This window comes from Prionailurus viverrinus, chromosome D4 (genome assembly GCF_022837055.1).
Source record: "Prionailurus viverrinus isolate Anna chromosome D4, UM_Priviv_1.0, whole genome shotgun sequence".
In the NCBI taxonomy this organism is placed as follows: Eukaryota; Metazoa; Chordata; class Mammalia; order Carnivora; family Felidae; genus Prionailurus; species Prionailurus viverrinus.
In genome coordinates, this window is record NC_062573.1 from 43689369 (window position 1) to 43713473 (window position 24105).

The 24105-nt window shown below is 41.4% G+C and overlaps 1 protein-coding gene across 4 annotated transcripts in view; it reads left to right on the forward strand.

Annotated features, from left to right (window-relative positions):
• Positions 1–24105, forward strand: part of SLC24A2 (solute carrier family 24 member 2) — a 245654-nt gene that overhangs the window by 135194 nt on the left and 86355 nt on the right. For all 4 annotated transcript variants that reach the window (XM_047831485.1, XM_047831486.1, XM_047831484.1 and 1 more), the window contains exons 3-4: positions 17059–17097; positions 19913–20021. In XM_047831485.1, the coding sequence (XP_047687441.1) occupies positions 17059–17097; positions 19913–20021 (148 nt within the window). The remainder of the gene's footprint in view (positions 1–17058; positions 17098–19912; positions 20022–24105) is intronic.

The window sequence follows — 24105 nt, forward strand, 5'->3', positions numbered from 1 at the left end:
TAATATTACAGGAAATGTGTCTATCTCAGTTTCTCTATTTGAGATTTGAGAATCCACTAATGAGAAATGTTGTCGTCATTACAACTGAAAATTAGTTATCCAGATGTTGTCAATGTGACCACATGTCCAAACAAGACCATGGGTGAGAAAAACACCTGAGTGCGTACCACGCACATACACTCACTTGCAATTTCTGTCATCTGACTGGGTGATGGCTGGCATGACAGGGGACAGCTAGCAGGCGAGGCTGGACTTGTTCACATGGTGGCTGTGCAGAATTCCAAGGGAACATCTGGATGCATGCATGGTCCCTTGAGGTCTAGGCTGGAAACTGGCACATTGTCACTTCTAATACATTCTATTGGCCAAACCAAGTCGTAAGACTAGCTCAGATCAAGGGGAAGGGAAATAAACTCCACCTTCTGATGGGAGGAAACTACAAAGTCACTGTTGCAGAGGTACCTGGATACAGGGAGGAGGATAGTTGTAATCATTTTGCAAACAAACTACCACAATTAATAAAATTGGAAAGCCTACTCATTTACCTATAGTATAGCGGCTTCACCTTGTGATTTTTTTAACAACGTTATCATGGGAGAGGCGTGGGAGAGAATTTTTGTGTTGCTAAAACCACCTGCAAATGCAAAATGGTGACTGTCTGATGAGAAAATGGAAAAATTGAAGCACATTACATTCTCACTTATCTGGGATGATAATGACTGACTTGCCCGGTTCGACGGTTATAGGAGGTTGAAACTCTTGCCCAAAGTTTCTGAGAGATTCAGTATTTGTTCGAGGCAGGAATCCCAACCAGACTGACATCTTCTGAGTTTAGATATCGAATTGTTTCAATTATAGATTCTTATTATTTCCTATTGTCACGTATGTTTTTTAAGTGCCAGTAGGGATCCAGGAATTCTATATGTATCATCTTACTTAATTTGATAATTAAACAGTACCCTCTGAGATAGCTGTCATCTACATATTACAGTATAGGAATTGAGGCGTACAGCCCTTTAGTAACTGGCTGGAGGCCACACAACTAGTAATTGGCAAAGCCAGGGCTGTTTAAAGCACTTTCATTATTCTGTAGTGTCTTTCCGTTGCTTTATCCTCTTGAACCATACCCTGTGTTATCCTGAAAAATAAAAACTGCCAGTTATTTTGCCAACAAAAGATGGGTTTATTCAAGAATGAGAGAATTGCAATCTGGGACAAACAACCTGCAGCAAAATAGTAGGCAAATCTGAGGAACAAAGGAGAGGCACACTTTTTTGAGAAGAAAAGGGGTGATTTGGGAAGGCTTGTTATAAACTAAAAATCCACTGGAGTAAACTGGGAGTTCAAAGTATGGTGGCTTTTCATTGGCTGAGCTATTGGTGGGTGGCAGGGAGCGGGGAGCAAGGGTGGCAGGGGGAGGTAAGGAATGCATCTCTTCCTCCAGCTGGAATAGTAGAGTAGTATCCACGTGCAAGGTCAAGTCCATGTAACATCAAGTTCATGTGTTCCTGTTGGTTCTGCAATTGACTATGAGAGCTCCCCCTGCCTATCTCCTGACTCCATTTTAGTGAGGTTTCCCATTACTTATTTTCTTAATTATTTCTGTTCTTAATACTTAATGTCAGAATGCAAATATCAAAATCTAACTCACTGGGAAATAATTATCCCATTATAAAAAAAAAATAGAGATTCCTTGTGGTATCTCAGGATGTTTATTTTTTTATATTTATTTGTTTTTGAGAGGGAGAGAGAGGGGCGCCTGGGTGGCGCAGTTGGTTAAGCGTCCGACTTCAGCCAGGTCACGATCTCGCGGTCCGTGAGTTCGAGCCCCGCGTCAGGCTCTGGGCTGATGGCTCGGAGCCTGGAGCCTGTTTCCGATTCTGTGTCTCCCTCTCTCTCTGCCCCTCCCCTGTTCATGCTCTGTCTCTCTCTGTCCCAAAAATAAATAAACGTTGAAAAAAAAAAAAAAAGAGGGAGAGAGAGAGCAGGGGGCGGGGGGGGGGGTGGGCGTGGTAGCTGGTGCACAGAGAGAGAGGGAGACACAGCATCCAAAGCAGGCTCCAGGCTCTGAGCTGTCAGCACAGAGCCTGACATGGGGCTGTAACTCACAGACCACAAGATCATGACCTGAGCCAAAGTCAGACATTTAACCAACTGAGCCACCCAGCCACCCCGTATCCCAGGAAGTTTAAATGCTGATTTGTGGATGTCCAGTGTGGGTAAACAGAACATATTAGAATCATCTGCCTAATGGATACCCATTGGCAGTAAAGATCAATTCAATTTGCTAAAACTTGGTTTTCTATAAAACTTCTCAAGAATGTGTTTATTGGATAAACCAAGGGTTGATTTGAGAAAGAAAGTAACCTTTTCTCATTCAACTAAGTGTTCTCTGGTGGCCTCAAAGTTGGTGCCCTCCCAGGTGTTAACATGTGTCCTGATCCCACCTGGACCATAGCCTCAAGCCTACAGAGAAGGAGAACACTGGCTCCTGGGCCAGTTTTGGGTGTGAACCCCAACTTTATCAAGTACTGTATCTGTAGCCTTGGGCTCTTCACTCGGCCTCTCCAGGCTACTTTCTCAGCAGTAAAATGGGATTGGTAATGCTTATGGACCTCTAATATTAAATGAGATAATGCATTTAAATCAAGTGGTTCAGATGCTAAGTGCTATTGATTTGTCTCTCACCATGCATTTTTCAACAGAAGCTAGCTCAAAATAAAGCGCAGTAAGCAAATGACCCCACAGTGTGAGCCGATGTCACTTGTTTGTTCTTTTTCATTGTGCATCCCATACCTATCCTCCCTCACCGAGTGAATATTTACAAAACAACAAAACGTGCATTCAACAGACAGGGTTCTCGCCCCAGCTGGCTGAGGAACTAGCTGTCCTTACCCCCATCCAATTGCTACACTTCTCTGAGCTTCACTTGTTTCCGGCTATGAAACAGAGATGCTAAGGAGGTCCTGCTACTTCTGCTAGTGCTGTGAGACAGCCATGTAAGAATACTAAGCACAGCACCTGGTGCTTCTTCCTACCCTTGTTTTGTTCCCTTTGGCATTTGCAAGAAAGTTCACCCGTTTTTAAAACGTCCAGGTATCTGGAGACGCTTTTCCTTTTTCTCACTTGTTTATTTTGGGTTTTTCTGCTTCCCCTTCTGCGTTTCTTCAAGATGAGCTCAGTCACAGTCAGAAACCTCCCTAAAGGCCACCAAAGCCTGGAGAGGGGCTACGCTGGGAACACAGTCCGGGCAAGGTAGGGGCCTGATCTCCAGAGTGGGCCTCTGGCACTCTGCCTGGACTCTGCCCACCGAATAGAGTTAGGCCATCTGCAGTGACATTCAGATCATTTTCCTGAAGACTTTGAACTAATTGGGAACTTGTCAGTGTGTGTAATATGCTTCGTGCTGCCGTCTGCTCTAGCTCTGTGCCAGAACCCAGTTCAGTGGCACCAGGCTGTCGATTGGATAGAATAGAGGAGTCTTTTTGAAATTCCTCCTTTCTGTCAGTTAGCAGTTGATAATTTATGCCCTTGGTAATAATATCTCCCAGATTCCAAAGGGTAAGCATTTTGAAAGCATTAAATCAATGGTTCTCAACCTTTTTTTAGGATTGCACTTTTGAGAATCTGATGGCCACAGTGGATGCTCTTCTCCCTACCCCTGAAAATGGATACATACACAAAAGTTTACCACTTCAGGCATTTCACAAACTCCCCTCCTCAATCTAGACTGTGGACCCCACATTCCCGCATTAAGTAGTTTGTATTTATGGAGGTCTGTATGGCTAATATTGTTCAGCAGTAAGCTAATACAGGCAGGAAAGGAGCACTGTGTCTGGAGCAACTTTTTTGTTTAATGAACTAAATGATTGTTGACCTGAGTAGGGAAGGGAAGGAAATCTTAGCAAATAAAATGGACGTTTTTTAATTAGGTTTTTCTTTCAATTCCGGTATAGCTAACATACAGTGCTATATTAGTTTCAGGTGTCCAATGTAGTGATTCGGCACTTCCATACATCTCTCAGTGCTCATCACGACAAGTGCCCTCCTTAATCCCCGTCACCTATTTCACCCATCCCTCCACCCGCCTCTCCTCTGGTAGCCATCAGTTTGTTCTCTATAGTTAAGAGTCTGTTTCTTGGTTTGTCTCTCTCTCTCTCTCTCTTTTTCCTTTGCTCACTTGTTTTGTTTCTTAAATTCCACATATGAGTGAAATCATACGGTGTTTGTCTTTCGCTGATTGACTTATAACGTAGATATTTTGTTTCACATATACTTAATGACTAACTTTGGGGACAAAAGTGTAAATACAAACCTATTTGATCATGTTATCGAAAAACCCATTACACGGTGTTAACCTGTTAAAGCAATGTCACCTATGACATACATACAAATGCACGAGCACATGGTATTATTATGTAGAAGAATGCCCATATCGTCAGAAGATAGCATGTGAGATGTGTAAGGGTGAAGAATGTATGACATCTTCACATTACTTTAAAATGACTCAGAAAATTAGAGATATAGATAAAGGAAATACAGAAACTGTTCAAAATTATTGAATCTAAGTGTTGGGACTATGACTGTTCACTGTATTATTGTTCAAACTCTTGTTTGAACTTTTTATTATAAAAACTTAGAGAATAGACACATTATTTTGAGAAAAATGTTACCATAAGCACAGTCTTTTACTTTCAGACTGGATTTTCTTCATTCAGTTGAGCATCATTTTCCCTTAGGTCCAGTATATTTTTCACTGTGATTTAGAATCCTGCCCAAAGATGTCCAATGACAGTACTATAATTTAGTAAATGATAAACTTTCAGCAATGACATATTATACATTATACGACATTATATTATTATTATTAGCATTTAAGATGCTATCTGGGCAATACGCTCAGGTAGTAGGACCTGATACAAACTGAAGTACACAGAACACTTTTGAGAAGTTCCCAGTGGTTAACACCAAGGCTTCAGAGCCAGCAGTAGTTACAAAGAAAGCTTCTTCAACAGGATACTCCCCATGTCACTGTCCCCTAATTCTGCAACAGATTTTTAATTCCAGTACTGAAAATAGTGCTGAATATTTGGCCAAGAAGATGGTGCTAACCATAATATCTATAGCTCCTGGCCCTATTTGACTGTAATGCAGTTCGGATTCCCAGAACATATCTTTTCCATTTCTGTTACTGCAAGGCTGCATCTGTTTCCAAAAGTACACAATTTCTGTGATGCTATTGACAGATAACAGATAAGATATGCCCTAGGAGACCACAGTCACTATCTGGAACCAGAAATTTTATTTTAAGGCCTGAACCTTCCAACATCATCAGTCCATTATAATTTCATCAGCAAAAATAGAGCACTATCTTCACTTAATGTCAGACCTGTTTCATCTTTCTGTTTATACTTTGTTTTTATATGATTAGAAGGATGCATGACACTGGAAAAATACAGTTTACTTTTAAAATCATGTACTTCTTATTCAAAGAAAAGCTAATAATTAGAGCTCTAGATTTCCTTAAATAGTTTAATGAAGATTAGATGACTTCCATTTTCTGAATAAATTCCCTTCTATCCTTCATGGAAGGTGAATTCAGAGGATGTTTTATCCTTACTTAGGGAAAGCAGGGCGAGTGATGCCTTGAATCCATCAAGTTAAATACATGAAAAGTGTTCGACATCATAAGCCATTAGGGAAATGCCCATTAAAATCACAATGAGATACCAATGTACCTATTAGAATGGCTGAAATAAATGATGATAATACCAAGTGCTGGCAAGAATGCAAAAGAGCTTAAGCACTCATACATATATTGTGGGACTATAAAATGGTATAGCCACTCTGGAAAATAGTTCTTTCTAAAACTAAAAATGGTCTTGCGACCCAGCAGTTGTATTCTTGGGCACATATCCCAGAGAAATAAAACTTATTTTTATGCAGAAATCTGTACATCAATGTTCCTAGCAGCTTTATTCACAATAGCCCCGCACCGGAAACCATCCAAAGGTCCTTCAGTGGGTGGATGCGGTACATCCATACCACAGAATACCACTCAACAGTGAAAAAGGACTAAACTATCGATACATGCAACAGCTTGGATGAGCCTCAAGGAAGTTGTACTCAGTGGAAAAAGCCAGTCTCAAAAGGATAACATACTGCATGACTCCACTTATGTAACAGTCATAAAATAACTTAGATGAATACCAGATCTTGGTTATGGGGGTTAGGGATGAGGAGAGGGGATGGGTGTAGATATAAAGGGGTAGCATATGGGAAGCTTGTGATAATGATACAGTTAAATATCTTAAGTGCAGTGGTAGTCACATGAAGCTATACATGTGATTAAATTGCCTAGGGTGACACGCACACCGTACGCAGTCACAAGTAAGTGGACATATAACTGGTGAAATCTGAATGAACTCTATAGATTCCACCAGTGTCAGCTTCTTGGATGTGAGATTGTACTGTAGTTAATGTGAAATGTTATCTCGGGGGGGAGCCCAGCTAAAGGGTGCATAGGCCCTCCCTGCACATTTTTTTTTTTTTGCAACTACCTGTTAATCTATGATTATTTCAAATTGAAAAGGTTTTTTTAAGTGCTTCCTATTACTTCCTACCACTTAGGATTGTGATGATGATGAGCATTTAGCACAGTATCTCAAGTGTGGTTAGTGCTCAGCAAAAGTCAGCAGGGATTTTATATATTAACTCTGCTGTTGCTACTTGATTGGAAGACTAGGTCTGAGAAGAGAGATTTAAACTAGAATATAAGTTCCATGAGAGCAAGGATTTGGGCTGTGTTGTTCACTGTTGTATCGCCATACCTAGACTAGTTTAGCACGTATAAATAAGGTGCTCATGAAGCATGTGTCGAAGAGGGAACGAAAGAGTGATTTTGAAGATGAAGGAAGCTATGTGGCAAATGGAGCAAGAGGGAATAACTTGGTCATATCCAGGGTTGGGACACAAATAAAATAGCTAAAATAGTGATTTGCCAGGACTACCTTCTGGGTAGGAAAGATAAGTGAGCTGAGAAGATGTTGAGGATAAACTTGAACCTCAGTGTGATTCTCACTTCCCTAGGTTGCATCGGTCTTAGGGGGATGATTGCGAATTTAAGCACCTTCATGTCAAACCCGTTGTTGGGACCCCTAGTCCGTACTATGCACTCTACTTTTCCAGGGTGCTCAGGTGTATCATGGTCGGTGTGCAATAGAACTGTTCTTTAATGCCATTTTGTCCACGTATTACACGATGGCCTTGTTCCAATCAATACTTGCACTTCCGGCTAAAAGAGATCACTACCACCTTGTCCTCTGCCACTGATATTACAGGTCCACCTGTGTTAGGCTACCAGAAGGAAGACTGGCTCTCTCAGGTTAAAGGACCCATGCAATAGTGCCTAGGCACATGGTCCCAGGGACTAAGCCAAAGAATTGTTCATTGATGGCCCCCTGTACTAGTCAAAATTGTTTCTGCTGACCATGGCCTAAGCCTCAACACTGGATCCAAGCTCCTCAACTCTTTTCTGTCTCGGAGTGACTTTCCCACCTTTTTGAGCATCTACCTCCCTTGCAAAGCTCTAGACCCACCTCTCTGTAACTTCCAATCAAGATATCAATGTCCAATGTTGTTAAGACGCCTGTGTTCAAGAAGGTTACAATCTCAACCAAGCAGACAAAATGGCAAACACTGGCAATGCAGAATAACTGTGAAATGCCATTTCTAAAACAGGAGTTCAAAGAGGGGAGGTTTTATATTGTTACATTTCCACAAGAATGAGGAAATACAGGTCTGGTCAGAGCATACATCTCAGATACATGGGAGGAGGAGTCAGGAGACAGTGAGTCATTAGCCGTATCAAGTAAGAGAAAAGTGACATAGTTCAGTGTTGGGCTGAAAAGAAGCCATTTGCCTCCAACTTTGTTATATTTGAGCATATACGCTAATTTAAAAATATATCTAATCTCACCTATTTATTATTAAACATGCACTTACTGAGAATCTAGCACCACTATGCTAGGTACTGTAGAATAATATAAAATGGAAATAAAAAGTGGTCTCTGCCATCTGAAGGGTGTTCAGTAACAGGAAAGAGAGAAATGAGACAAATAATATAAAAGAATGAACTAGGGAGAAGATAGGGAGATAGACAGAGGATGAATGGAATATAGATATAGCCAAGCAGTGTTCCAAGGGATCGCCATTGCTGTCCCACCTCCATGACATGAACGATCTGAGCTCCACCCTGGGCTCTCTTGGGAACAGGAGAGCAGGTCAAGAAATGGGACCAATTCTCAATATCAGTACATTTTCGACAGAGAATATTATATACTTCATATTTGTGCCCTTTGTTGTTTTCCCAAAGCTTAATTACATTTTCATTTGTATTAGTAACTATTTAAGTTGGATTTACATGATACACATTTGCTTCCTGGGAATTCCAAAACCAAGTTCAGCAAATCTGGCATCTCCCGTTTTCTGCACATATGGAAATTATATCAAGTCCTGTAGGAACCAGGTGCTAGCATGGTGCCAGTGAAATTTCCAGGATCACAAGTTAAAATGTGGTCGAGAATCAATAAGTTGTATTAATGAGGTTACACAATACCTAGGAGATCATAAAAGAGAAAAGTTACATATACCCAAATCACAAAGTTACATTCAAATTATAGTCTTCTGTTCTCCTTAGAGTTCAGAGTTTCTTTTTTTTATCTTAAAAATGTGAAAGTTTGTTTAAGAAACTTTGTTGCCAATAATATTGCCAAAAATTAATCAGACTTCCAATTTTATTGCTTTCAAGATGCACTTTAAATATCTAGTGCCCTTTCCATCTGTTGGGTTTATAATTTTATAGACAGAATCGTGTTCTTTATATTCTTCATAGTTTTTGCTAGCTTCTCTTCAAACCAGAATGCAGGTTAAATGTATGATTAATAAATTAATCGTAAAGTTGATTGTAAAAGTTAATGGCCAGACCACCGTTAATTCACTTAGGTACATCCTTACATATACCACTTAATTTTAAGTGATCTAACTGCTGTCCTTTCTATCTAATTTCATAACAACATATTCTGGGATGTTAGCTCCATGCGGACAGAGATTTTTTTGGTCTGTGTCCCTAGAACCTGGAAGAATGCCTGGCATATAGTAAGTGTCCAATAAATATTATCAAATAAGTACTGTTAAATGACAGAATTTTTTAATTCAAAACCTGCTATTCAGAGTCTCTCATTGATGCTTCAGGCACTGGGACCGTGATTAATTTTTTTTCATTGCTCTTTCCTTGAAACAAACAGCACTGGTCCTTCAAGTGACAGCAATAAATTGAACACTGGGGACACCGTGCTTCCAAATAAACTAAATATAGACTAGTATCGTACATCCACAGTGATAAATGGGACCACAAGAGGGCCCCACTTTTCCCACCTACTGCTGAGCTATAAAGTCCTTGATACAAGTCAACCTGATATATGGATAAACTAATTTGCAGAGTTACTCAAACCTGTGCTATTGTGAAGGTCATAAAAAGTGCCTCCATGACCTTCAGGAGACAAAACCAATGTTAAAAATTCATGACAATTAATAGGTGAGTCTAAATAATAATGCTGGGAGGGACAAAGATAAGAAAATAACCTCTATTCTTTCTGCATTCCCAGGCATCAACTTTTTGTACCAAACAAGCACAAATAAAATCTGTCATTTTGTGTTCAAATCAATCACTTGGCAATACTATTTTCTTGCCTCCGTTGGAAGTCAGAGCTCATAAATAGCTTTTAATTTACATAAACTTTTTATTGTATTTGGAGTCTAGTGCCTCCAGTCTCCTTCCCGCAGGCCACTGCAGGGAAAATTCCACTTTCTTGTTTCTCCAGCACTTAGGCTCTGGAGCCCAGCTGTCTGAATTCACATCCCAACTCTGCCACTTACTAGGTCTGTGGCCTTGGACAAATTATCCAACTTCCATCCGCCTCAGGGTCCTTACTTACTAAAGGTTGCAGAATGGCTATAATACTTATTTGGGGGTTCAATGAGATATTTATACATAAAGCAATTGGCACATATTGAACTTTCAATAAATGTTATCCATTATGACTGCAATCTGTTTCATTTGTGGCAAACCAGTCTGTGATTTGTTGGACTTCTCCTTAAAATTCACATCATCTTAGACACTCCTTCCTTCAAAGAAGTAAGGCAATCCAGACTTAATATGGGGGTGCATTGGGGGTTCTTTACTAGTCAAAGGAAATTTGTGTGACTAAAGCCAGAATACCACTAACAGATTGTGTTCAACTGGCATATCGAAATGATTCGTTAGTAGTGGTGAGAATTGCTTAAGTGATACAACAAAGTATGTCAACAACATCTGGATTTGGGGTTGGGGGGAATGAGAGATGTCAGTGGCACGGGGTTGTTAATTCCCAAATTAAGTGAATTAACACAGGTGCTTAGTAACCTGAGTGCAGAAATAGGCTGAGGAACTTCCCACTGAGCTCTCTCCATTTATAAAGTGAGGATTACTGTCTTCTTGGTACCAACTTTATAAGTAAGATTATTTTCTTAAAAAGAGAGATAAGAAACCAGTCTATGTTTATATAATGTTTGACAGTAGTATATAAATGAAATAGATGATGGATGGATAGATAGATGATAGACATTCACATTACATATATGATACCTGCTCAGAATTTTTTGGTAATGGTATATATGATCAGTAAAGTTTGGAAACGCTGATAATATGCGATTGTGTAGATTTCAACTGGTCAGTTATAATGCAGTTCTGCATCATGAAGATCCCCTGTCCCCTTGCCTTACTGGAAATTCCTTAATTGTACTTTCTAACAATTTTAGAGTAGATCACAACAAATGCCCCATCTCACCTGTTATGAGCAACTGCCCTCTCATGGGATAAGGTTTTTTCAAGCTTTGACTGGGACCTTGTTTCATTCTTTATCCAAACCGTGACTTTCAACAGATGTGAGAGGTGCTCATACTGGACATGTTCACAGATCATTCCTGCACTGCCTGGCTTCCTGGATTTGTGAACTTGTAGTCCAGAATGTTACCTAATGAGAAAGGGCTCCAGCAGAAATTGAATTTATGGTTCTGATCCAGATATTTTCCTTTTCCTTCTCACGAGCAACTTCAAATGTTGAACAGAAACTTGCCAAGTTCTCAGGGTGTGGAGGGGTCTTTTGGTTCAGGCTTGGGTTCTGCCTTCTCTGAATTTTCCAGCCTCCAGAGCTTCCTGATCAAAACCAGGCCCACTATACCACTAAGGTATATGGGATATGAAATGCCGGCATAGCCTTGCCAATCCTATATCCTTCAGACTACGCCAATTCGTGGGACAGGGACATGGTCTGGAGCCAACTCAAGGAAGTATAATCTGTCGTGTCACCTCCTCCTCACTCAGCTGCCAACCCAGGATATGCCCAGCCAACCACCCTGCAGTGTCCTACACAAATCACCTCCCTCCATCCTGAAAAGTGGAATTTTACCCTTCCCAGAAGCCACTTGGTTCTCTAATCCAGTTCACAACCTTGGGCATGCTTTTGTCTTATAATTTGCCATTATTCTCCCTTCTGACTCCTAATATGTATTGTAATGATGATGGAGCTAATCCATAGTGCTTACTATGTACCAAGCACTGGTCTAATCACTTTACATGTATTAATCCATTTAACCCTTACAACATTCCGAAATAGCTACTCCTTGTATCCCTACTTTACAGAGGAGGAAACTAAAGCATAGAGAGATTAAGTAACTTGTCCAAGGGCACACTGCTAATAAATGACAAAAATAGGAAAATGAATCTGAGAAGTATGGTCCTGAATTCCATATTCTTAACAACTATAAGATGCTACTACTCATCCTGCATTTTTTTCTTCTCTTATGACGACTATTTAAAAGGCAAAATGCTGTTCCTTAACTGTCACTAAACAATTTCATTTTCACTCTCTCCATTTTGGGCCGTACCTATTCTTCTGAAATTTTTTCCTACTATCCCAAATATTTCATGATCATGGGAATTAAACAAACCATCAAAAGGCTTTGCTCCAAGATGTGAGCTTCTGTTGCCACACTTTTTACTTAATTTCCACCCTTTCTCTCCATCCCAATGTGTTTCTTTAAGCCAGAGTTGTGAAGCGGGTTATTTCTGTGTCCTGGGCTGCCACCTCCAACATTTCACTAACCTTTGAGATTCTTACTTTCCTAATGGGCAGAGATAGTAGAATAGTTACCCAGCAACCAATGGTAGAAGTTATTTGAACTTAAATCTCTTAGTGTTTCTTTTTTTTAGGGATTTATTTGATCCCTCCCTCCTTAATGTTTTTGGTAGTGTGCTAAGACTGAAAAGGGAAGGAGACAGTGATGATTGTGCATCTGATTAAGTCGTAAGATTTCTTTCCTTGTAGATTTTCAGGTTCGAAACTTCTGAAGGGTACCTTCCAGTCTTCCCATAGACTTTGAGGTTCATCTCTTTCCAGAAGAGAGGTTTTGAGGGGCACCTGGTTGGCTCATTCAATTTAGCGTCCAAATTCGGCTCAGGTCATGATCTCGTGATTCGTGGGTTCAAGCCCTACATCAGGCTCTGTGCTGACAGGTCAGAGCCTGGAGTTTACTCTGGATTCTGTATCTCCCTCTCTCTCTGCCCTCCCGTGCTCACACTCTGTCTCTCTGTCTCTCAAAAATAAATAAGCATTAATTTAAAAAAAAAAAAAAGAAAGTTATTGTTACAGCTGAATATGTTGAAAGAAAAAGGAGACAGTATTTCACACTTCCTTGTTAATTTCTTAATGAAAATCCATCTTTCCCCTCCACCCAACCTTTCTAAATTCCAAGACCTCAAACTAATGCCAGTTAAATATTGGATCAGTATTTCTAATCGCAGGCATCTATGTTTTAGGTGACGTTTATGACAAAATAATGGTACTTTAAAATTTTTTTTGTGGACTTTACAGTGCTTCTTGGTCCTTGGCACAATAAATTCTGGTGCATTTCTCAGGATCTAGTGAGAGATTATAGTGGCAGAAGCTTATGGATGTTACTTGACTGTTGTGAATAATTGCTTATCTTTCTATATCTGATGGCATGCCACTGTCCAGAGAAGTCACCCCTCATTTTACACAGTTGTCTTTTGGCATGTGAAAGCTTCCCAGCGACCCATTTGATCATGCGAGTGACGCATAGGCTGTGTGGCTATGACGCAGCTAAACTGTCATATTTGCCTGATGTTGATGTGTCCGCGGTGGAGGTGGGGGCCGGAATCTGGGGAGAAGCTCTGTATAAAGTCAAATCAAACACGTTGTAGTCAAGGAAATCATCTCTCAACCAGTGGTTTCCGGGGGATCAAAGGAAGAAAGACAACTTAAGGATTTATGAATGAGTTATAGTGCTAAAAATACATCCTGAGTGGGCTAATGGTTTTATAATGGGGGGGGGCGGTGGGGCCCTTTCAAAGCACCTATCAAATAGCAAAATTCCCATATAGAATTGGGGTTTCTGTTGGAGAGAATAACAGATATTAATGGAATCATTCCAGTTGTTCAATTACTCAATTACTTGCAGTGATTAAGGAGGAGGCCAGCTTACATTAAATAAAGGGTTGAGGGGAGCCTGGGTGGCTCAGTCGGTTAGGCATCCGGCTTCAGCTCAGGTCATGATCTCGCGGTCCGTGAGTTCAAGCCCCGCGTCAGGCTCTGTGCTGACAGCTCAGAGCCTGGAGCCTGTTTCAGATTCTGTGTCTCCCTCTCTCTGACCCTCCCTCGTTCATGCTGTGTCTCTCCCTGTCTCAAAAATAAATAAACGTTTAAAAAAAAAATTTAAATAAAGGGTTGAATTATAGAATACTTTCTTTTAAGTAAAAGATGTATCCCTTATATCCTGGCCTGGTGGATGTCCTGCTTTCATGAATGAAGAAGCAGGTCTGTGTTGGTGCACCACAGCTCCAACCTGTGACCCTGGGAGATGCAGTTTATGAATTCTTTTAAATATTCCTCAAGAATTTCCGTGTATGTTCCCAATAGACTTAACAAATTTTTCCCGTGGCCAGCACAGCCTTTCAGCTGACCACCAGGGATTGGGCTTTCAAATTGCTTACAGGCCAAATGTGCGATATGTTGGTGTGTTTAAAGTCAAGGGCATGCAAAAGCAAAAATGCATAAGAAGAAGGCCAAGATCAATCCCCGAAGTCCCGTGAGTCTTCATTTGAAGAAGCTGTCTTCTGTCATATACGATGGGTTAAAATAAAGTGGTCGGGGGTTCAGTGGCCCTGAAAATAAATTCACAACACCGCGGTCAACCTCAAGTCCAGATAGTGAGCTAAATAATTCAGTGGTTAGAAACACTGCAGGCCTATAAGCATCGGCTATACACGTTTGGATCATTCCTTTGTTGTCTTCACCAGTTACTTCCGGTGTAATTAAAACCCATTTAAAAATGAACTCCTAACATAATCAGCACCACTGCTTCACCATGCAGTGAAAGTGAGGCCAAGTCAGGTGAGCATGAGGGTTTACCAGTTGATGTAGGTGAGCCCCTGAAAATGAGCAGTTATCATCACACGGCTCATTTTCCATCTCTTTTGCAACAGGGCTACATAAAAGGAAAGTGGAGGGGTGTCTTAATGGCTTCGGTTGCCATTTATATATATTCCTAAATATACACGCGGTAACCTGATGTATATTCATGTCCTCAAGTTACACTTCAAAGAAAACTAATGATGTCAACTTCGGCTGACATTCAACAGTGGGAGACTTTGTAAAGGATTTCAGACCTTTCTCTGCAACCAGTTTTTTCTTTGTAGAATCTGTGTACTTAGGCATCTTCTTTCCATTTATTGTGTCTTGTGACCCGTCTTGCGTGTGAGAGAAAAAGGAAGTCAGTGGGGCAGATATATTTTCTCCCTTTCAGACCAAAAGACAGGCTTGATCTTTTTTCCTTCCTCAAAATTTTTCTTTGAATATATATATTTTTCAAGGCACACCCTTAGCTGGTTATGGTTTTGCTCTTATAAAGACCACCCTTTTCTTTGCTGCACTTCATCCTGTCCCTTCATGTTCTGAAGTGTCGCTGTGGTATCCATTCCGGCTCCTAATTATTTGTCTGCCATTTAGCCACAAGGTGTAAATTTGCTAACTGAAAAGGCGTGCTCTGACCGTTCATCTCAGTGTATGTCCAAAGGCTGAGCTTGCTGCACTGGATAACTTCCCTGGGGGAATGTTCTGTGGAATGTGGGGCCATTTGTTGAGCCGTCTGATGTAGAAGAAGAGAAAATGAAAGGACCTGCCAGAGAGAAGCGGGATCATACAGTGCCTTCAGAGCAAAGACGGAAATACAAAGACAAATTCCAGGTCCACATCAATCTCCAAGCATGGTCCTGGGGACTAGGGAATCAGCAATAGTTTCTTACTTGTATTTTTAGAGAAGTCTCTGAGAGAGAGCTCCAAATCAGGGGGTTATGGCAAATTTAGAATGCCCAAGAGCTGTGCCCAAAAATTTCACCAGTGGAGAACAGTTCTGTCTGGGCCTGAGGCATACAAGCTCTTCAAGGGCCTACAAAAATGTTTGGAACCAGAAGAAAAACATATATGTTGGTATTGACTCTAAAATCTAAAAAAAGTTTTCTATAAGAATATTAAATGTTTAATTGAATGTCTGCGCATATTTAGTATCAACTTCATTAAGTGCGAAATTTAGGCTTCTTAAAATTACATTACATGTGAAAACAAATTATGGATTCAGTTTCTCATGTTCCAAGATTTCAAACGTGCCAATCATAATTAAATGAATTACACATAGCCAGTAACTTGAAATATGAAATTATAAGAATCCTTTCCAGTTTTTTACATGGAAATGTATATTTTAGGTGGGAAATGGGAGCATCTGAACATCCTTACATACAGACATGTGTGGTAGGACTAAAAAGGAGAGCCTAGGGTTTGTGAAGTTTCCAGAACAGCTCTGCATTGTGTAGTCTTCTCTGCATGTGATTGATTATTCATGAAGACATAAATTACCAAAGACACTGATGGGGAGGACCAGAAACTAGACACCAGGAGTAGAGTTCTGGGTTGTTCCTGCTGTATGCACCCAGAGTTGAGGTATAGGGGCAAAGGAGGTGGTCCAAGCATGAAGAAGGTCACAGGGCACCTGTATATCATTAGAAAGATCACAGGATAGTGCCTTGGTTCTGCTGAAGGAGTGTGCATATTAAATTGACAAAGCAAAGCCATCCAGTGGGTCATGTTAGAACTCTAATGTCCCTTTGTTGGAGTTGCATTCTCTCCTAACAGATGACTAGGCCCTCAGGTGCCCTTGTGTTTCAGTCGACTTTTCTTGACTTGACAAATATTTCCATTTTTAGAATGGCAAACTTGAAGTGAGGGAGGCAGAGAAAGTGTACTATCTGAATTCTGCGTGTGACAATCTTAGTCTTTAATCCAGTGGCCTAACTTCTTCAGGCTTTATTTTATTTACCCTATATGGGGTGGTTGAATGTGGCTGCCCTCCAAAATACTTGGAAAAACATTCTTCCTTGTGATCCCAACCCCCAACAATAACCACTGGCAAAGGTTTGGTATGATTCTTACAGAAATTTTTTTCGTTACATATGCTAAAGTATTGTTAATTTATTTTCCTTCATAACATGAGATGAAAAATAAGATTTTAATTTTTTTCACTTGAACAGTATATCTTAGATATTTTTGCATGTCCATACAAGTGTACTTACCTCATTTATTTTAATGACCACGTGGTAATTCCACTGCATGGATGGGCCATAATTGATTGAACTGCCCTCAGTTGCTGGGCACTTGGGTTGGCCATTCAACTTTTGAGTGTTCAGGAGAATGTGCCATGTGCCTAAATAAACCATTATATATTGGCTAGTAATCTATACCTGTTGGCCCCCTGTGTTGGTTCATTCCTTCCCGGAAGCAGAAAGAACCAATCTTTCCTTATACTGATGCTTGTCATTAAATGTAAAACCTCTGTGTGATTCATCATTTATTTATTTGTCTTTTGTTTTTGCCTTTTTCTCTTATGCAGTCGTCCACAGCCAGGGACAAGGATGAGCCGGCTTTACCGGTAGGAAGCAGTGGCTGTGTCTGTACCTGTTTGTGTGCCTGTGGAGAGTGTGGGGCAGGGGAGGGAGGAGGAGGGCTCATGTGCTCAACAAACCATTCTCCCCCTTGGGATACTTAAATGGCTTAATCTGCTGGTATATATGTATACTCGGTCCTATAATTCGTGTCAGCTGTATTCTGATATTCACTGATGTTCAAATTATTTCTGGGACTAGATTTCAAAGCGTTAGAGTTCTCTCTTTCATTTGGCGTAAACTTTTAGAGGAGTTGAAAGAGTGAAATATTTCCAAATTGCATCCCAGGGGATGTTGAGCTGATATTTGGGGACAGTGTGGGATCTAATGCTTGATATCTATTTTCTTTGTGTATCTGCATGCACCTAATTGTTGGCGAGAAATTTCTTTTGGTTCCATCAAAAGAAATGCTGCATGAGACCTATGCATTTAATATATACATAATACCCCAAAGAATGCTTTACGTTCTTCTGTAGATAGAATCCTTCGCTGATGATGATCTCCACAGCAAAGTTCTTCTAGTTTCCTAGAGCGAGCGTAGTAACGGTGGTTATGACAAATTATTAGCAACAAACACATTTACCAGTTCCTATCCAATTAACACATCACATTCTGTAATGTGCAACATGGCAAGGAAATGACCTTCAGAGTTTTGTGTCCAGCTGTCAAACAGTGATTACATTTCAACTCTATTCGAGCCTCTTAACCTTGCCCCCAAAATTCTCTGAACCTTAATCATCTGAGTCAAATAACACAATGCATTAAGAAATGTTACAGATTTTTAAGACTGAAAAGACTAGTAATAAAGATACATATGACCCCATTCTTTCTCCTGTAGGGCTCAGAGCAAAGACTTACGAGATTCGTTGAGAGCCCATAGGATATACCAGATCTGGTACTGGGCTAGAGATATAGACCCAATCTCTTCCTTTGAGGCTCTCGTGATCTGGTTCACAATTGAGACATCAGTAATCCCCTCTGATTCTTCTTCAGTCAGGGTTCAGAATACGATTTCCGTAGAATATCAATGACAATAAAATCACACTAAGAAATTCAGATTCCTCCATGTATCTTACCCTGGCACTTTACCCATACTTCAAGTTACTGTGGGTTCCATGTTTGTCTCCCAGTGTGTGGACCATGATTGTTAGTAAGTATTCTACAAAATAAGAGACCTATGGGTGCTGTCCAAGACAACGGAGTGAACCAGATTTCCTTAGTGTTACATTTCGCGGTCCAGTGTGTATCTTAAAATGCTAATGGTGGCTTGGTCTAGGAGGCAGCACTTGCCAAATGTATTTGATTGTGAAGTCCCTTGTGGGACTCTTCTTGGAAAGCCCCCTTGTGAGTCTTGGAGTGTGATGGTATATATTGGAAAACCCTGTAATGTAGAGATGGTTGGGAGACTGTAGGAAATCGCATTTTATTTTTACCTGGCCCCAGAAAAATTTTATGTTGAGATTTTGCATCAGAAGTTCAAAAAGCAATTAATTCCCTCATACCACATTACCTCCCTCCCTCTTAAATCCAGCTGCCTGTAAAGTTCAGCTACTTCTTAAGTCTCTTTCCCCGTGAGAACTAGCACAGACTCAACCAAAGGAGGAGAAAGCGGTTCCTAGTCAGGATAAAAAATCTATCAAATCCAGATGGTTTAGGGCTTCTTTTTTTAGACTGTTTGCTTTTGAAGATGCCATGAAAAGAGTTTGTAAGTAACCTCATCTCTAGAAGTTCTTTCTTCCTCTCTTACCTGTCAGTTTCATTTAATTAGCCAAAGACTCACACTAGTAGTTTATGCAAAAGGAGCCTCCCTTGGACGTCAGGAAGTTTTTCTGAGGACTCAATAAGAGGTTCTTTCTCTTCAAATCTCACTTAATACACACCATAGGCTGTGGACCTCAGGGTAGAGATGAGGTATCCCAGGAGATCTGCAAAGTGTTCCTTTGGGGAGCAAGGAGAAAATATTAGCGGCTTTATCATTTACTTTCTATATTCTTCATAATTTCTACTTTTGCAAATGTGTTATGCTAGACAGACTCATATTTTAGTGTGCGTGGATATAGAGACAGAGATGCATATATATAAGCATACTCAAAAATGTTATGGATGGGGTGCACGGTCCGAACATTTTAAGGATCATCCACTGGGTCAAATAAAATTTTTTTTTTAATTTTTTTTCAACGTTTATTTATTTTTGGGACAGAGAGAGACAGAGCATGAATGGGGGAGGGGCAGAGAGAGAGGGAGACACAGAGTCGGAAACAGGCTCCAGGCTCTGAGCCATCAGCCCAGAGCCCGACGCGGGGCTCGAACTCACGGACCACGAGATCGTGACCTGGCTGAAGTCGGACGCTTAACCGACTGCGCCACCCAGGCGCCCCGGGTCAAATAAATTTTGAGAGAAGCAAACCCATTTCTCTATTCTCTGATTTTTGTCTGTGTGACTTGGGCACCTCATTTCACTTCTCTGAGACGAAGTTTCCTCATCTGTCTACAGGGAATAATGACCGCAGCTAGTTCACGGGGCTCATTTGGAGACTGAGATAAAGTGATGGATGTGAAGCACGTAGCGCAGTAGTGCACCGACTGGCATTTACTAAGCTCCCCTCCCCCACCCCACAAAACATGTAGCAGTTGATTCCCTTAGGATGTGAGAAAGCAAGATTTGAAATGTACTTTGAAAATCTCTCATCCGGTGGTGTGACATAAATGGGTGCCCACCAGACCAAGTGAGATCTGACCTGTAATACATGTGCCTGTAGTTGCTGAGAACTAACAGCGTCTTTGTCTGGTTTCTCTGCTCAGGCTAAGCCACGTCTCCAGCGAGGTGGAAGTTCTGCCTCCCTCCATAACAGCCTCATGAGGAACAGCATCTTCCAGCTCATGATTCACACCCTTGACCCACTCGCTGAAGGTAAATGTCAGGCGTTAGTCTGGGAGCTCGGTGGGGGGTAAAGGCGATGTGAAAAGGCTTCTCTTCAGAAACATGTTTATGCTTCCATCACATAAGCCTGCCAGTGTCCTCGTGTGGAACATCTGCCAGAGGAAGCCCTGGCCCCTTGGCATGCTTTATCTGCAACGCTCCGTTCACAATTGGAGAGTTTTGTACCAGGAGTAGGATCTGGGGTCTGTGTACTGATTCTCTTTTGATGCCTCCAGCATAAATAGTTTGTTATGAGGAAGAGAAGACAAAAAGGCTTCTCTCCCTTCCAGCTAGAGTGACAGTGCTCTTTCATCATCCCTCCTAAGTTCCAAAATGAAGTTGTATATGAACATTAATGGTGCATTTTGAAAAAGAGAGAGAAGGGGACGCCTGGGTGGCTCAGTTGGTGAAGCGTCCGACTTCAGCTCAAGTTCGTGAACTCGAGCCCCACATCGGCCTCTTTGCTGTCAGCACAGAACCCACTTTACACATCTGTCCCCCTCTCTCTCTGCCCCTCCTCTGCATGCTCACCCTCTCTCTCTCTCTCTCTCTCAAAAATAAACTTTCAAATTGTTTTTAAATAACAGAGAGAGAAGAGAACTCCATGCTTAGTAGGGTCGTGAATAGTTTGGGGAATGATGTTCACTGTAGAACGTTAATATTGTCCTGATTCTTTGGCAGTTGGAGGGTGGTTGGTGACCATCCAAAGAGCCTTCTCGAAGGTAAATGCTTAGCACCGGTTTGACTCCCTTTGACCAGTCACTGGGGACCTAAAAGGCCTGGTTCATCTCCTAGGGTAATCATATGAACCATCACAAAGAATCCGGTATTGTTTTCTTCAAGTTTTACTTGTTCACAATGAAGGCAGATCCATTGTGTTTCTTAACTTGCATAACTATCCTAAAAAAATTAATTTTCCAGTATGTAGCTGTCTTAAGTGTCAAATAAATCAGAGTTAAGCTGCTAACAAGGGATTCAAACGTAAGCTAGTCTGTTCTCCCTTCACCTCCGTACCTTATAATTGGGCCTGATGTTACATGGGGGCTAACATGTTACATGGGGATCATTGGAAGAATAGCGTCTGGGACACATGGGATGAGATTGTCAAATCATGTCACATAAATCAGATCTCTTAATATAAAGCTTTGCTGAATAATTTTAGGGGTGCAGGTCATAAGAGATTCGGATGAAGGAAAAAATTCGGGGGACCTCAAGAATGGCTCCCTAGGCCCTTTCTTCCCTCACTAAATACACACGTCTCACCCAGAATAATAGGTGAGGATCATGGGGTCACCTCTGACTACAGAGCATTTTGATTAGGAAGCATCTCCATTTTATTCCCCCAGAGTGTTGCATAGCTGATACGATATTCTGTAAGGAGCCCTGCTTCATAGATCCTGAGTCCTGTTGTCTAGAGGTAATCTTTAGCGAGGGGCATCCTAAGTATCACTACTCTCTTTACCCAGAGGCCCACTAGACAAGGGAATTACACGTGGTCACTAGCCTTCTCTTCCTTCTCTTGGATCCCTCCCACTACCCCGGAGAAGGGAATGAAGGGATGGCAGGCCAACTTCCTCCCAGCCACTAAGCAGTTGTGTGACGTTGGGCAAGTTAGAGTCTCTCTAGTACTTGGTTTCTTCATCTATGGTAGTAGTTGTTTCTGTCTAGCACCTTACAGTTGACAGAGCATTTTCACCCCAGTGAATTTACACTTCATAATTACACTTTGTGGCCAACGTTATTATTCTAATTTCATAGCATATCATACCACCAAGTAGATCTCAAATTTATCTACTCTCTCTGCCAGCTCTTGATTCCAAACTGTCCTCGTCACTTACCTGGATTCCTGCAGAGACTTCCTAACTGGCTTTCCCCTGCCTCATTGCCTTGTCCTCTGTGTATTATTCACACAGCGCCCCCAAATAATCCTCTTACAAAGTAAATCAAATTATGTCACTCCTGCTTATAACCTGCAGTGGCTTCCCACGGCTCTTGGAACAATTGTGAAATGCTTATCATGGTGTGTGTGATATGCCTCTTTCTCCGAACTCAGTTTGACTCCCTTTGCTTTAGCCACAGGGGCCTTTCTCTCTCCAGTCAGGTGCTTCTTTCCTGCCTTGGTGTCTCCGCATAGGCTGTTCCCCCCACCCAGAATACTTTTCTTTCTCCCACTCTCTTCCACTTTCCCTGCCCATTCTTCAGCAGAGCCTCCTCATCTCTTGACACACCCTTTCACTTTTCTTTATTGCTCACATTATAACTTGTGTGACTGTTTGTTTACTCCCTATCTCCCCGAGGATGCAGTAAATTTCTGGAGAACAGGAACTCTATTTAATTCACTAGCTTCCCCCCCCAAACTCTAGTGGAGTACTGGCACATAGTAGCTACTAAAACTCACAAGATTGAGCAAGGTGGCCAAAGTCAGGCTTTTGACCTGATATTCACAAAATTTCAAAGTCTTCTAAAGCCCCGTGGGTTTAAGATCATATCTTGGTTATTTTGAGCCACCATCTTTTCCACCCCATCATCCTGAAGGGCCATATGAGAGCAGAAAACCATTTTATCTGCCCCAACTTGATTATGAGCAGGCAACTGAGCATATTTATTTTTTGCAAGGCAGTATTGTGTAGTAATTAAGAGGACAGACTCCTGAGCCAAACTCTGTGGGTCTAGATCCCAGCTCTGCATTTACCAGCTGTGTGACCTTGGACAAGTTACTTAACCCCTCTGTACCTCCGTTTCCTCATTTGTAAAATCAGGATGTGTACTTCATAAGGTTGTTGTAAGGACTAAAGGAGTGAATACACGTAAAGGCGGGTCATGAGAACCATAAACTGGTTTGGAATTACTCTATTTCATTATTTTGAAAAATAATTCATCGTGATTCTTTTTAACTTAAAATATTCAAAAGGCTATGATTAAAAAAAGAAGTCTTCCTCCTCCATCAACCTCCCAGTTTTCTCCAGTCCTCAGTTCTTTCCAGAGAAAATTACATGGCAACCAATTTCTCAGGGCTCATTCCAGAGACATTCTATGCGTATACAACTCTGTGTGTGTGTGTGTGTGTGTGTGTGTGTGTGTCCGTCCGTCCTTGCCCAGAGATCTCCACAATCTAAATTTCTCTGGTGTTTGTTCGGGAGAGTTCCATTCTGGTGGGGCCTGTTGTTCTTCCTGTTTGGTGGGGGAGGTAATGCTTTGTTTTGGTGAGATAAGAGTGAATCTGGGTTTGTCTCAGAGTTGGGCCATCAGTGATTTTCCGAAACACCTGGCCCTTGTGGGGCTATGTGCAATTAAAGTATTTGTTCCTGCTGTAACAATATGTGCCTTCTGAATCCAGCGCCTGCTTTCAAGGTGAAACCTCTCCCTGAAAGACGGGGAGCGCTCTAGCGGTATGAATCTGCGAGAACGCTGAGAGCCATATAATCAGTTCTGGACTTGAGTGATTAGAAAATATGGAAAGCACTTCAATGCTTTAAAATTGTTCCATAGCACGCGGCCAAGAAAACAGATTGCTCTGGTATTTTTCCCCCAAAATTCACGATCATTTTCCATTCCAAGAGCAGCCAAAAAAATTAACCCACTGCTCTCAGAAATAGTCGTCTCTCTTTTAGTTTGCATCTAATCACTCGAATTCACACGTCCTCGTGCCAAACCGTCACCTTTTAATAATGTAGAGCATGCTGGTTCCATCACTGGTTTTTGGCACGAATGCTGCTGTGGCTTCCTTACGATGAAGATCAGTTCATTGCTGCTCCCAGGGTCCACCTCCATGGGCGCTGGCAGCACGAGACGTACAGCCAGTGTTCACAGAGGAAGTGTTCAACTTCCTTTGGAAACCTTATCTAGGACCAGTGGCTTATGGACAGACATTTCTCTTTGGCTCGTCCATGCCCCTCAAGTGTTTCCGTCTTCCACAATCCAGCAGTTGAGTTGTTGCCAGACGCCTTCACTGGTGGATGGTTCAGCCTCTGAGCCCGAGTCAAAAGATCCAGCAGTGTTTGTGTTCCAGTTGTCTATTGATATGTAACAAAGCACCCAAGATGGAGGTGGCTTCAAAGCACCACCATATTGGGGC